Consider the following 14,506-nt stretch of genomic DNA (forward strand, 5'->3'; position numbering starts at 1 on the left):
GAGCAGTTATACCGACGAACCATTTAACATTATTACTAAACTTATAACGACACACATGTGACACTATATTAGTGTTGTGGTGTAGTGACCAATGAAGACCAATCACCTCGGAATCAAATGATGACACAATGATTTTTTACCGAGGTTCACTTGCTTGCTGGCAAGCTAGTCCTCATTGTGGCGATTCACTCACTTGGAGATTCATGCGCTAATTGGCATCACACACCAAACCCTCAATAGGGTGCCGCACAACCGACACAAGATGAGGATCACACAAGCCATGAGCAATTCACTAGAGTACCTTTTGGCTCTCTGCTGGGGAATGGTCAAGAACCCCTCACAATCACCACAATCGGAGCCAGAGACAATCACCAACCTCTGCTCGATGATCCTCGCTGCTCCAAGCCATCTAGGTGGCGGCAACCACCAAGAGTAACAAGCGAATCCCATAGTGAAACACGAACACCAAGTGCCTCTAGATGCAAACACTCAAGCAATGCACTTGGATTTACTCCCAATCTCACAAAGATGATGAATCTATGATGGAGATGAGTGGGAGGGCTTTGGCTAAGCTCACAAGGTTGCTATGTCAATGCAAATGGCCAAGAGAGTAAGCTAGAGCCGGCAATGGGGCTTAAATAGAAGCCCCCACGAAATAGAGTCGTTGTACCCCTTCACTGGGCACTGCTCGGGGTGACCGGACGCTTCAATCAGATCGACCGGACACAGGACCACAGCGTCCGGTCGCTCGATGCTTGCCACATGTCATCGACTTCAAACGTTGATCGCCCGATCTCAACGGTCATCACTACATTTAAGTAGTGACCGGACGCGCTGCCTAAAGTGACCGGATGTAGGACTCCAGTGTCTGGTCGTTTCTAGTAAGGTTCCATTCGTGAAAATTCATGACCGGATGCGTTCGGTCATGATCGACCGGACTCACCCAGCGTTCGGTCACTCAACGTCTCATCTGTGCAGTGCCACGTCAGCAGGACCGGACGCACCCACTCAGTGTCTGGTCACCAAGTGATCCAGCATCCGGTCGAAGACCGATGCCAGCATCTTCATTGCTTCCACTGACCGGACACGCCGGTCCAGTTGAGACCAGCATCTGGTCCACTCTGTGAAACCCTGTCTTTTCTGTATAGGGTGCCGGTGGCACCATTGAACTGTCCGCACTCACTCCGCTGGTGAAGTTTCTCACCCTTGTTCTCAAGTGCCAAACACAATGTGTATCACCTTTGTGAATGTGTGTTAGCATATTTTCACAAACATTTCCAATGGTGTTAGCACTCCACTAGATCCTAAATGCATATGCAATGAGTTAGAGCATCTAGTGGCACTTTGATAACCACATTTCGATATGTGTTTCACCCCTCTTAATAGTACGGCTATCGAACCTAAATGTGATCACACTCACTAAGTGTCTTGATCAACGAAACAAAATGGCTCCTACCATTTATACCTTTGCCTTGAGCCTTTTGTTTTTCTCTTTCTTCTTTTCAAGTCCAAGTACTTGATCATCACCATGGCATTGCCATCATCATGTCATGATCTTCATTTGCTTCACCACTTAGAATGTGCTACCTATCTCGTGATCACTTGATAAACTAGGTTAGCACTTAGGGTTTCATCAATTCACTAAAACCAAACTAGAGCTTTCACTCGAGTCAGACCCACTGGCAGCGAAAAAGAGCTACCTTCAATGGACCGTAGGCTAGCTCCCATATCTCCTCTATGAAACCATAGTATGTCGCCTGCACGTTGCCATTTTCGTCGTGAGCATCAAAACGAACACCATAATTTTGGTATGTGCTCTTTCCATCTTGCTTTTTTGTATAAAATGTGAATCCATTTTATCTCATAGCCTTGGTACTTAAGATATGTACTCAAAGGTCCCTTGGCAAAGGCATCCAGTTGATTACCCAACTTTATTCCAAGCAAGCGACGTCGCAACCAGTTGACAAATTCCTCCTTATATTTTTTATCCAGCCAAGCCTGTGACCTGCTCGGATATAGAGTTTGCAGCGATTGCCTATGCTCATCAATGTATGGCATCACACCCTCAGCTTGCTAGAGAACAATGAACTATGCCTATCTGAAAGAAACAGGGTCGTCTACTATAACAGATTTCTCCCCGATCATTCCTTTGCCACGTAGTCTTCCCTCGTGATGAGATTATAGAACTCCGACCCTTTTCATGTCCAGATAATATGTGTAGAACTCAATGGCCTCCTCCGTTGACCATCCTTCAACCATGTCCCCTTCTGGCCTGAATCTGTTCCTAACATACCTCCTGAAAACTTTCATCAATCTTTTGAAAGGCAACATCTTATGCAGGTACATTGGGCCAAGGGCTCTAATTTGGTCAACAAGATGAATGAGCAGATGCAATGAGATATCGAAGTAAGTTAGTGGGAAATGCATCTCAAGCCTAACGAGAGTTTCGGCTATGTCCCGCTACAGCTGCTCTAGCATGGACACATCAATGACCTTTTTTGAGATCACGTTGAAGAACGAGCAAAGCTTTATGATTGGGGCATGGACCTTTGGGGGGAGGATACCACACAGGGTAATAGGGAGCAGCTGAGTCATAATGACATGATAGTCATGGGCCTTCATAGGGCCATAGTTGAACTTGAGTTCTCTCATGTTCACTAGCCTCTTCAGGTTCGCACAGTAGCCTGTTGAGACTTTGAGTTCATTGAAGAAAGAAATAAGCACACGCTTTTCTTCCTTCTTCAATGTCCATGACGCAACTAGAAGTTTGAACTGGCCATTCTCTAGCTCCACGGGATGCAGCTCCTTCCTGATTCCCAAGTGTTGCATGTCCAGGCATGTGGCTAGTGAATCCTTTGATGTCCCCCCAGTGTCCATCAAGGTGTTAAGAGTGTTAGTGCACATGTTTTTAGTGATGTGCATGGGATCAAGACAGTGGCGTACACTCAAAAATGGCCAGTAAGGTAGTTTCTAGAAAACCGATTTTTTCTTCCAAACACTCCCATCAGGCGCTACTACTACATTGTCCCCTTCCCAAGGACAACCTCTAATTTATTGAGTTCTCAAAGTATCGCTGGCCCATCTCGATATTTTGGAGCTAAGCGTTTCTCAATAGTACCATTGAAATCTTTTATGTTCGTACGGTAAGGGTGATCCTTAGGTAGAAACTTACGGTGTCCCATATAAACTATCTTTGAGTTATTTGGTAGATTTACCGCATCAGTGTCGTCCAAGCACTTGACACATCTAGTATATCCTTCTGTCTTCTCTCTGGACAACGAACCTCAACCTGACAGGTCGGTGATTGTAGCGATAAGTACTCCCTTGATCGTGACATGTTCCTTTTTGTACTCGTCCCAAACATCTGGCACACCCTTTTCAAACATCTCCACTAGTTCATCGATCACTGGTTCCAGAAACACATCGATGTCATTCCTAGGTTGTCTTGGCCCTTGGATCAGTAGTGACATTTGGATGTACGACCGCTTCATATAGACTCAAGGTGGAAGGTTGTATATACAGAGCATCACTGGCCAGGTGCTATGATTGCTTCTAACCTGGTCGAAAGGATTCATCCCATCTGTGCTCAAAGCAAACCAAAGGTCCCTTATCTCTCCACCGATATCCTTATAGAACATAGTATTGACAGTCCTCCAGTCATGCCCATCGGCGGGGTGCCTCATCATTGTATCTTTCTTACACTCTTCGCCATGCCAGTGCAACAGCTTTGCTGACTTTGCACATGCAAACAACCTATGCACCTAGGGAGCTATAGGGAAATACCAAACGACCTTTACGGGACCTCCTCTGGTCTTGGTACCCTCATCTGATAGCCCTTCCTTATACCGTGGAGCTTCACACTTGGGGCACTTGTCTAAGTCTTTGTATTTTTCTCCACGGTACAATATGCAATCATTGGAACACGCGTGGATTTTTTCAACCTCGTGGCCGACGGGGCAAATCATTTGCTTGGCCAAGTATGTCTTTTCTGGCAACTCATTTTTTTCTAGGAGCATTTTCCTTATTATACCTAACAACTGATCGAAGCCTTTATCGCTCAATCTGTTTGTCGATTTGAACTCTAACAGCATGATGTCGGCTTCCAGTTTGCTCATTGGATAATCTCTATACAATGGTGTTTTGCCATCTTGTCTCATTTTCTCTAGCTTTCTCAGCTATCTTTCACTAAGACATCCGGTCTCTACATTACGTAGTAGCTGAGAAATGCCATCGTTATCCTCGGTGTCGTCAGCTAGCGTGTTCCTAAACACATTATTAACTGTGGCCATAGGTTCCATGTTGACATGGGTTCCTCATCAGCATCGTGGATGGTTACGTCAGGCATGTCCACATCATCATCGTGTTCCTGCAGAACATTCACACCAACCTCGCCATGCATAGTCCATATCGTATAGTTTGGCATGAACCCCTTGGTAATCAAGTACGATCGTATAGACTCAATTTGACGATAGTTCCTTTGATTCTTGTAATCTTTGCATGGGCAGAAGGCAGAGTTCCCATTCCCAGCATGGGCTTTGGCATCAGTGATAAACTGGCTGATGCCATGCATGTACCGCTTGTCCGTTCGAGACAGATGCATCCACTCTCGATCCATATCTGCACAAAAAATACTGAGACAGTAATTACAAAGAATTAATAAGAAATCGAGCTTCATGAACAACAATTGTAGCTCGAAAGTACCATTTTTGGAAACATTATTGTACACTAATTATTGGAAAATTGAAATTGGTAGCCCCGGCCCCGTAAATTGAAAATCGTAGTAAAAACAATTATTGCACAATATTGAAGAATAACTATTCTACTCTACTTCTAAGAACTAATTATAGCATCACATACTAACAATGATGATCTTGACCACCATGGAATAATTAGCTAGGAATTTAAATGTGTTCATAGACACCAACCATTTGGATGATGGATTCACCATAATTTGAGCCTTGCACAAATGTCCAATTGGAAAAGTGCTCTCTAGAATGGAGAAAGAACTAGAATGAGAATCAAGCAATGTAGCCATCAAAATAAAGCTAATTAAGCAACAAAATCAAAGGAGTGGATGTTTGTTACTAACCTTAAAGCAAAAAGATCAAGCCATTCTTCAAAATCCAAGCGCTAGCTTCATGGTGCAGAGCAGCCGCAACAATGGAGGGAAGGGCCTAAACGCGCGCCTTTGTTCTCGGGATGAAAGAGAGGAGGAAGAAGAGGATGGATGCAGCCTTTTTGTGCTGTAGGCTTATCACTATCGGTTCTTGGCTAGAACCGACAGTGATAGAGCCAAATCACTACCTGTTTGTGGCTTGAACCGGCAGTGATAAATGGCCGCAAAAATACTGCTGGTTAAAGCCACAAACCGGCAGTGATATGGTGCTTCACTGCCGGTTTTAGCCCAGCCCCAATCATTTTCTCATTTTCAAGCTCATAACCGGAAGTGAAGGTACATCACTGCTGGTTCTCACAAATCCGACAGTGATGAGGCTGGCAGTGATGTCCAAATCTGACGTAGTGTATGGTTTATATTGTACCCATATGCTTCCTTTATGGATAGGAACACAACGGGGTACAAACGAAATAGGACAACTATTGTGAAAGACAAAGACCAAAAGTTTTGCATGTCACTGGATCACGGGAATGAGTTCCCTGCATATATAAAATGTTTTCTACAATGTTAGAACAGGTGGGATATATGTGTTGGAAATAATAGCAATTTAGTGATGCATAAATCAATTCCGACAATAAGAGAAAGAGCAACAGCATGTACCATAGGTGTGTGATTTAACACCAGCACTACGATCTGAGGTAAACTCAAACTCTCTAGTGCTAGTAATAGAAGAAATGATAGAACGAACAATAGAGAAAGTGTAGACATTCTTACAATGGGGATGTCGGCGCAGGAGTAAGCGAAGCAAACCGTCGACGAAGATTAGCAAACACCAGCGTATAGGGAAGAAGACGTCCAGCGAGCAGTTGCGACAACGCTTTCCAAAAACTTGATACGCCCCCTACCCCATGCAGGGACAAGAGGAGACGTAGGCTTCGAAGACCTGCTCTCCTGGCGTCGATGACATGTCGGCGACAGGATGGGGAAGGCGGCAGCAGCATAGCACAATGGCAAAAGGAGATGAATGCGTAGCACAATGACAAAAGGAGGAGATGAATTCTCTATTCTTAGGACGACATCTCGTCCTAATATATACACGCGTCGTAGTTAAGGAAAGTAATTAGTCACGCAATCACAACATTAACGTGATTGACATGTCGTTAGTCGACTAGAGCAATCACCATTAATGCGAGAATAATTGCTTACCAAAATAGGCTAACGTAATTTTCTCCATGCATGCAAAAATATCGAGTGGCAAAAGGAAGCCGCGCACCCGAAAGGTTGAAGCGAGGAATCGACGGACCATTCATGCGCATGTCGCACGCCCTGCCCCGCTCGACGAGGCGAGGCGAGTGCGCATGTGTTTGTTCCTTTTCCTCTTCCCAATAAATTCAATTAGTTTGAGACAACTCAGCCATTTAAGTTGACCTCACTCCTTCTAGAGTAGCAATGCGGGACTAAAGTCCCCTACTTTACCATGTATGCGTGAGTAGGCCTTTGGGATTTATTTAAAACTATTATTTGGGCTAGCCCCAATCCTCTAACAATGTGAAGCTAAACCTTTTGAGTTTTGAGAGAAGGAACCGTGTATATCAGGGCATTCCATTGAACAGATTTACTGCGCCTCTAAAAGCATTAGTTTGATTGCTTTTATCTTCTTTTAACATTATTGTTGAATTCGTTGCAGCATAGGCATGCTTCTTCCTTTCCCAAAAAAATGAAGAAAGCAAATGGACTATTACTCGCAATCCCGTACCAAATCATATTTCTGGAGCCCAGGACCGTGCTGGCGGTCTACTTATGTGGGGGAGTAGCGTTCCCAGTTCATGGCGGCCAGATGAGCTCACAATCTGCATGCTTGAGTGGTAGTGCAACCAGCGGTGGAGCACACTATAGGCGAGCAAAGGAAGAACAACAATGCTATCGTGCTAGAAGGCGAGAGGGAGAGCGACGACGTGCGGGTGAAGCTAGATGTAAGCAAATAGAGAGGTTGGCTTTTATGGGCTGAGGGCATTGAGGGAGTTTTCGGCTGCCATTATAAGCCGGCTGACTTATAAGCTATGATATATTATTTTTCTCTTCTAATAAATCAGCTGTACAAATCAGCACAAGCGGCTTTACGAGCAGCCGAACAGAGCCTGAGTTGGAAAGGAAATGGAGAAGTGTCATTAAGAGGCACGGCTTCATTCTCCAGCAGTGGAGGCGGTTTCACCTAGCTCTGTCCATGGTTTAGTTTTTGCGGCTTAGAGCATGTTTGCATCCTAACCCTTTTTTAAGCACACGAAGCGGTTGGTAGCACACTACAAGCGGTTTTCACCAAGCCAATCCAGCAATGACAGTGGACATGATGAAAGTGAAGAGTCTAGCAACAGAGGCAACTTCATTGAACTTTTACAGTTTCTTGCAGGAAATAGTGAAGAAGTGAACAAGTATGTCTTGAACAATGCACCAGGTAATTGCACTTTGACTAGCCCAAAGATACAAAAGCAAATTATTCACTGTTGTGCCATAGAAACTAGAAAGAAAATAATTGAGGAACTTGGTGATGAGCCCTATGCAATTTTAGCTGATGAGTCTAGTGATATATCACATAAAGAACAACTAGCTCTTTGCTTGCGTTATGTTGATAAACTTGGAAGGCCATATGAGCACTTTATTGGAGTTGTTCATGTAGATGATACTACCTCTTTGTCACTTAAGAAAGCAATTGAAGTTTTACTTGTTAGTAATGGATTGAGTATGCAGCAGATTAGAGGTCAAGGTTATGATGGGGCTAGCAATATGAAAGGAGATATTAAAGGGCTCAAAACTTTAATCATGCAAGAATCACCTTCCGCTTATTATATTCATTGCTTTGCACATCAACTCCAACTAGTTCTTGTTGCTGTTGCCAAAGGAAATACTGACGGCAAGACTTTTTTTGATCAAGTATCTATCTTGTTGAACATTGTTGGGGTTTCTTGCAAGCGTCATGATATGCTTCGAAATGCTAGGCTTGAGAATGTCAAGAAAGCACTAGAGTGTGGTGACCTTGAATCAGGGAGTGGATTAAATCAAGAGATGGGTTTGCCTAGGCCTGGTGACACTCGGTGGGGCTCTCATTACAAAACTATATGTAGCATCATCACTATATATTCCTCAATTCATGATGTGCTCATTGAACTTGGTGCTGATAATGCATATAAGGAAGATTGGACAAAGATACATTTTGTGCTTGGAGCATTTGAAACCTTTGAGTTTGTTTTCTTTGTGCACTTAATGTATGTTATTCTTGGATATACAAATGAGTTATCCGAGTGCTTGCAGAGAAGGGATCAAGATATTCTTAATGCAATCTCACTTGTTAATGTGGCAAAGAGCAGAATGCAGGAGTTGAGGTCTAATGGTTGGGATAATTTTCTTCACAAGGTCACTTCTTTTTGTGTTAAACATGGTGTTGAAGTTCCTGCTATGGATGGTGCTTATGTGCCTTATGGAAAATTAGCACGGTATGCTCGTGCCCGAAACCAAACAAATGATGACCATTTCCGAAGAGAAGTATACATTGGTGTCATTGATCAAATTAGTCAAGAGCTTGATAATCGGTTTGATGAGATCAATATGGAGCTACTCTCTTGTATGTCAGCCTTCAGTCCTTCCAACTCCTTTGCTTCTTTTGATGCACGGAAGGTACGTAGATTGGTTGAATTTTATCCTAAGGACTTCTCCAACAATGATTTGTTAAAACTGGAATTGCAACTTGATAATTATATTAATGACATGCGACAAGATGCTATCTTCCAAGGTCTAGACAACATTGTTGATCTCTCAGTTAAGCTTGTTGAAACAAAGAGGCACAAAGTGTATGATATGGTGTACTTGCTTCTCAAATTGATATTGCTTTTACCAGTGGCAACTGCGAGTGTTGAAAGGGTATTTTCTGCATTGGTTATAGTGAAAACAAAGTCAAGGAATAAGATAGGCGATACTGTTTTGGATGATTGTCTAGTCACATTTATTGAGCGGGATATTTTCTTCCAAGTTAATGAAGATGATATAATGGAGACATTCATGTCATTGAGAAAGCGGCGGATAAACAAGTAATATTGTAAGTCTCCTATTGTTATATTTCGAAGTATTTGTATTTTATTTGAACAATTTATATTAAGATTTGACGTCGTTTTACCGAATTATAATACGGTTTTACCGAATTATAAATAGTTTACCGAATTGTATAAGAATTTTTTTTGCGGCGCATACCCTATGCAAAAATCCTGGGTCCGCCACTGGCCACGTGCACCTGCACTTCTGCACATCTGCTCTGAACAATGATGCATGTGAGAAAACACGATCAAGCCTTGGGCAAAGCATTATGATTTATCTCAAATTTCACAGAAAAGGCTCACACACAGAGATTGCTAGAAAAACATAAACAATTTATAGAAGGTTGTAGCAAGATTCAGAAACAAATATAGTATAGGTCCCAAAATCTAATAAACACCATGTTAATATGTGACCAATATTATTGATTTCTCTGCCAAAAATAACATTGTGTCGCCCTTATTGTAGACAGACAACCAAACATCAAATTAAAATGAATCAATGAAGCGGGTTGCTGTAGCCTTTGGACCAGTAGCACCATTATCTTTTATTTTCATACTTTCATGAAAAGGCTATGCTTCAAACGCGGTGACATCTGTAGCAAAACAGGGCAAACAAGATTTCACGTTAATAGTCTTGGTCAAAACTATTGGGCTTTCATGCCCACAAAGTTTGGCAACAAAATGATATGTACAATTATACAAGAACATGTTACACCCTCTTCGCTGCAGTGCTACACATAAGCGTAGCTGAACAGGCCCAATAAAATAGTGATTCCCCCACTAGCTATTTTCAGTTTCCTAATGCTTAGTTCAAAAGACATCTTAGAAGGTATAGCTCTGAACTCACGATTGCCTATGTAGAGTCCAGGAGACCTATATAAAAGTCCATGTATCAATTATTCCAAAGCTCTATGCAATTGCAAACAAAATAGCTTGCTGACTCTAGTGTTATTCTATTGATTATGCAGTCAAATAAAATAGATTAGAATAGCAGGATGATGTACAACTAGAATCAAGTATGCATACTACCACATATCGCTACTAAGAAATAGTCAACAGGTGATCAAAACACTGTCGATGAAAAGCTAGATGGTCGGAGGAAGATGAAATGGACGATCTTTGGGCTTTGTGTTCCCATTCAGAATTAGGGGATGGGAGAGTTCATGTGGAGGATCATCGAGGCCACAAAAGATCTGGACGCATAGAATGAATGCAGAAAACATACTAGGCAGTTTTTGTTGCGGGAGTCTCGACGACGATAGAGGGAGGCGATTCCCCAGCGCCTCCGCCGAAGCCCCTCCGCCAGCCACTCCGCAAGCCTCGCCGCCGCTCGAGCGTGCTGCCCGGAGTCCGTGCGTCCGCAAGGACAGCGGCGGCGAGGCCCTTTCCGCGTTCCCCTTCTTTTCCCCCGCCGCCTTCCTCTCCTCTCCTCGGTGTTGGGCTCGCGACGGCTGAAGCTGCATGGTCTCAGGGGCTGCTCCCTCGCCCGGATCCGGCGGCCCCATGGCCGGATCTGCGGGTGCGGCAGCAGGGTGCGCCTGGGCAGCTCCAGGCGACGACGCATCGGGCGGCGGCGTCAAGGGCCTCTTGGCTGGTGGGTTTCGCGTTCTGGTGCGGCCAAGGTCGGCCGACAGCGACCATCACACACCGGATCCCGTCCACATTGCACCGGATCCGTGTCCCCTGGCTCAAATCCGGCGGCCCCGCCCCTGACTCGGCTCCGCCCGCCGGCGTGCACGCTAGTGGGGCCAGGTGGCGCGGCGGCTGGTGCTGGCGAGCGGCGCTGCTGCGGCCACGGCCTGCGGCGCGTGCGCCTCCCCCGGAGACTGCTGTTGGAGCCGCCGTTGGGTGGTTCCCGCGTCTACCGCCGGACGAGCAGCAAAGGCTCCGTCGGTCTTCTCCGGCTGCGTCAACACTCCTCCGACTCCGGTGCTCGTAGGGTGGGGTGTTTGGCAGTGCGGGGCGGACGGAGATGAGGGTGGTGCGGCCAGTAGCGTGCGCCGTCATACATCGTGGTGGTGTGGGCGGCTGCTCTGGCTGTGCGTCGTCGACGCCGTGGTGGCGTGGATGGCGTCGTCCTACTCGTTTTCGCGTATCTGTAGCGTCATGGTGGCGAGGCTGATGTCGGTCGAGCGGGCACACTTGACTCTCACGGTTCATCGGCAGGGATGAGGTGCCATGGCGAAAGCTATACCCATTTGTTGGGTCGATAACGGCGACGCCTTTGGGCGCCGTTCTCTTCCTTGGAAGCGTTTATCGGAGGGCCCTCTCCCTCGGATTTGGAGGCGTCGCTTGGAGGGTGGTGCCCTGTCATGCTGTGGTGGTGTGGAGGCCAATTTGGTCTGTCGGAGCCGCTCTACCTTGTGTTGTGCCTGCTGTGCTTCTCTCCTCTTGACTTTGGTCCGTCCAGCTCGGATGTTGGTGTCGTCGCACTTCGCAGTGGCTACCTGGTCACTGGTGGTTTGACCTCGCGACTACCTAGTCGCTTGAGGCTTTCTACGACGTCTCCCTCGCAGTGGCTACCTGGTCACCGGTACGACGTCTCCTTCGCAGTGGCTACCTGGTCACTGGCGGTTTGACCTCGCGACTACCTGGTCGCTGGAGGCTCTGGAGCTCGTTGTCTCCTTCGCAGTGGCTACCTGGTCACTGGCGGTTCTACCTCGTGACTTCCTGGTTGCTTGAGGTTTGCCACCGCGGCTGGACCCTCCTGGTTGGCGACCATTGTGCGGATGTATCTCTTGTAGCAGGCATAGCTTAGTTTCTGGCTTTTTTTTCTCTTGTTTTCTTGCTGTGTTCGTCGTTGTCTTGGGTTCGCGTCGGTAATCTTGGGATTACTTGCGACTCCTCTGTGTCAACTATGTATTGCTTCGTGGTTTGTAACCTGTGCTACGAGGGTTCTCTCGTAGCTGCGTCGTGTATCTGTTTGGATGTTCTCTGCTTCCTCTTAATGAAATACGTGCTACAGTGCACACTCGAGAAAAAAAATGCAGAAAACATATAAGATAATAATCCAACGGTTAGAATTCTAACGTGGCTTGTTATTGTGTTAGATAACACTTGTAGTTGTAAGGTTCCGTTTTATAAGATGGATAGATAGGTAGGTACTAGTAGGCGGTGATTTTTTTTTAATATTTTTTAAACTATTTTTAATTCTAACACTGTTTTTAGTAAGACTTTTGGACGCGTCTATTTGCATGACGCAGAAAATTCACGCTGTCGCGCTATGTATGACGACCACCACGGGGGTGGAGAAGCTAAGCACCGGCACATATTACAGTATCATGTTCATACACGAATGCACGCCCACACTATCCATACATACCACAACTAGATCTACAACTACATATAGATCAGAAGACCACGTCATTCTTGAGATCACCGGGAACATCAAGGCGTCGTAGGCGACGGACGCGTCGCAACTCTTTGTGACTCCACACAACGTCGCAATCTCTTTATGCACTCTACGCGGGAGAGGCTACACACAAAAACGGGAAGAAAATCACCCCCGATGCCACAGGGAACGAGCCAACCGAGCTACGACCTCGTCACGTGATGTTTCTGCTGTCACGCAGGCATGCATGCGTGCGCCTCTATGGCCTTCGTCTTGCCTGCTGAACGTGGACAGCAACAGAGCCGGCGGCAGGTCACAACATCAGACTTCCGCCGGAACCGACGAACCCCTGATCAACAAATCAAACGGTACGGTGACCGCACTAGGCACTGAGCCACCACACGCGGGTGCCGCCGCTGCACCTGCACGTCCGGCCTTTGGCACTGTTCACTTCGCTGAAAAAACCAAACCGAAACACTGTTTTGTCTGATTTTGTTGTAAGAGAAAAATACTTTTCCAGCTGAAAAAATAAGTTGAAAAAGACAGATTATAAAATAAGTGAACGGTGGCACTGTGCCTGATGAAAAGCAGGGGGATGTGGAATGATCGACAGTGCAGGCGTGCCGACACGGACTGCCTTTTTCTGGTCACGCCTCTCTGATCTCTCTGCCCCGGTCGACGTATGTTATGGGCGCCCAGAGCGGAAGAACGTCTGGGGATTTATTTGGCGTCATTGCTGCTTCGAATCGTGCACGCGCGCGCGGGGGCCGGTGCCTACCTGCCTGCCATCCACCGCGGCCGAGCAATATATGCTAGTACGATGGAATGGAACCGCTCGATCGCCGTTGGATTTGGGTTGAGCAGGGAAACCAGGAAAAGCATGTTGTTAATAGCGACGACGCAGGATCCGAACAAGTAGTACCGCAGGTTCACACTTCAAACGTCTGCTGCGACGGACCCTCCAGAGGATGCACGAGGTGCCATGGCCGCGCGCTCAGCGTTCGCCGTCTCAGCTTGCCATTTCCCACTCTGACATTTGGTCACCTTTGTATCTGCGTACGTGGCGGACGGATGAAGGCTCTCAGCAAACTACTTTCCCCACAACAAAGGTATGCTCGCTTAACTTATCAGTCATGGTACAATATTTTTTCTATCACAATAAATTAGTGAACAGTATTTTTTAGCGTCGCTTTTCAGCAAAACGAACTGAGCCAAAACCGGTTGTCTTATGTAAAAATGGGCTGAGTTATGCGTCAAATAAACAACTCCAAAAAATCAAATCAGGGTCCTAGTTTCAACCCATCCTATTAATGTGGGCCCAATGGGCGGTACTTAACTAACGAAGGCAACTGTGTTGAAGCTGCCCCTGCTGTTACATACGTACAGTGCATAGAAAACCAAGTCGAAGCCGATCGAAAGCTCCATCAAACGGTGCAAGCAAATTAAAGCATGCATGCGTCGCGAGACCTGAGCTGGGACAGACGACGACGGCCTTCCCATTTCCCAGTCTGTCGCGCCCCCGTGGAGCGTGGACGAAACGGCTCGGGACCTGGCGACACGGCGAGGGGCTCCATGAAGCCTGCACGCGCGGCGCTCTACCTGCCAACTGCCCGAGGGCAATCACGGGGGAAGGACAAGCAACGGTTCACATTACATATTATTCCCAACACCGTACGGGACACTTGTACGGTGCAGCGACCAATTTGGCTACACTAGCAGGCTGTTCGTTGGTTGATTGATTTCTAAACTGATAAATCTGATTAATGCTAATTTATTATGAGAGAAAAACGCTGATCTATGAGTCCTGTGTGAAAACCAACGAGCCAACGGTCTGACTTTTTTTACCGTCGTTTCTACTATCGCATGCTAGTAGCTGCTACCGTCTTATCTGGGTCTCTCTGCCATTGACCATCGGTTTCCGCAAAAGCAGAGGGCTATGGTATATCCGGTCATTTATCAATTGCTAAGATTACTATT

The 14,506-nt window shown here is 46.1% G+C and overlaps 1 protein-coding gene across 1 annotated transcript; it reads left to right on the top strand.

The window, feature by feature from the left end:
• Positions 1 to 7,448: 7,448 nt before the first annotated feature.
• Positions 7,449 to 9,199, top strand: LOC136523827 (uncharacterized). The gene is made up of 3 exons (XM_066517373.1): positions 7,449 to 7,469; positions 7,514 to 7,568; positions 7,683 to 9,199. Exons 1-3 carry the CDS (start codon positions 7,449 to 7,451, stop codon positions 9,197 to 9,199), a joined length of 1,593 nt encoding a protein of 530 aa, XP_066373470.1.
• Positions 9,200 to 14,506: the final 5,307 nt, after the last annotated feature.

The sequence above is a fragment of the Miscanthus floridulus genome, chromosome 18 (assembly GCF_019320115.1).
Source record: "Miscanthus floridulus cultivar M001 chromosome 18, ASM1932011v1, whole genome shotgun sequence".
Taxonomy (NCBI): Eukaryota; Viridiplantae; Streptophyta; class Magnoliopsida; order Poales; family Poaceae; genus Miscanthus; species Miscanthus floridulus.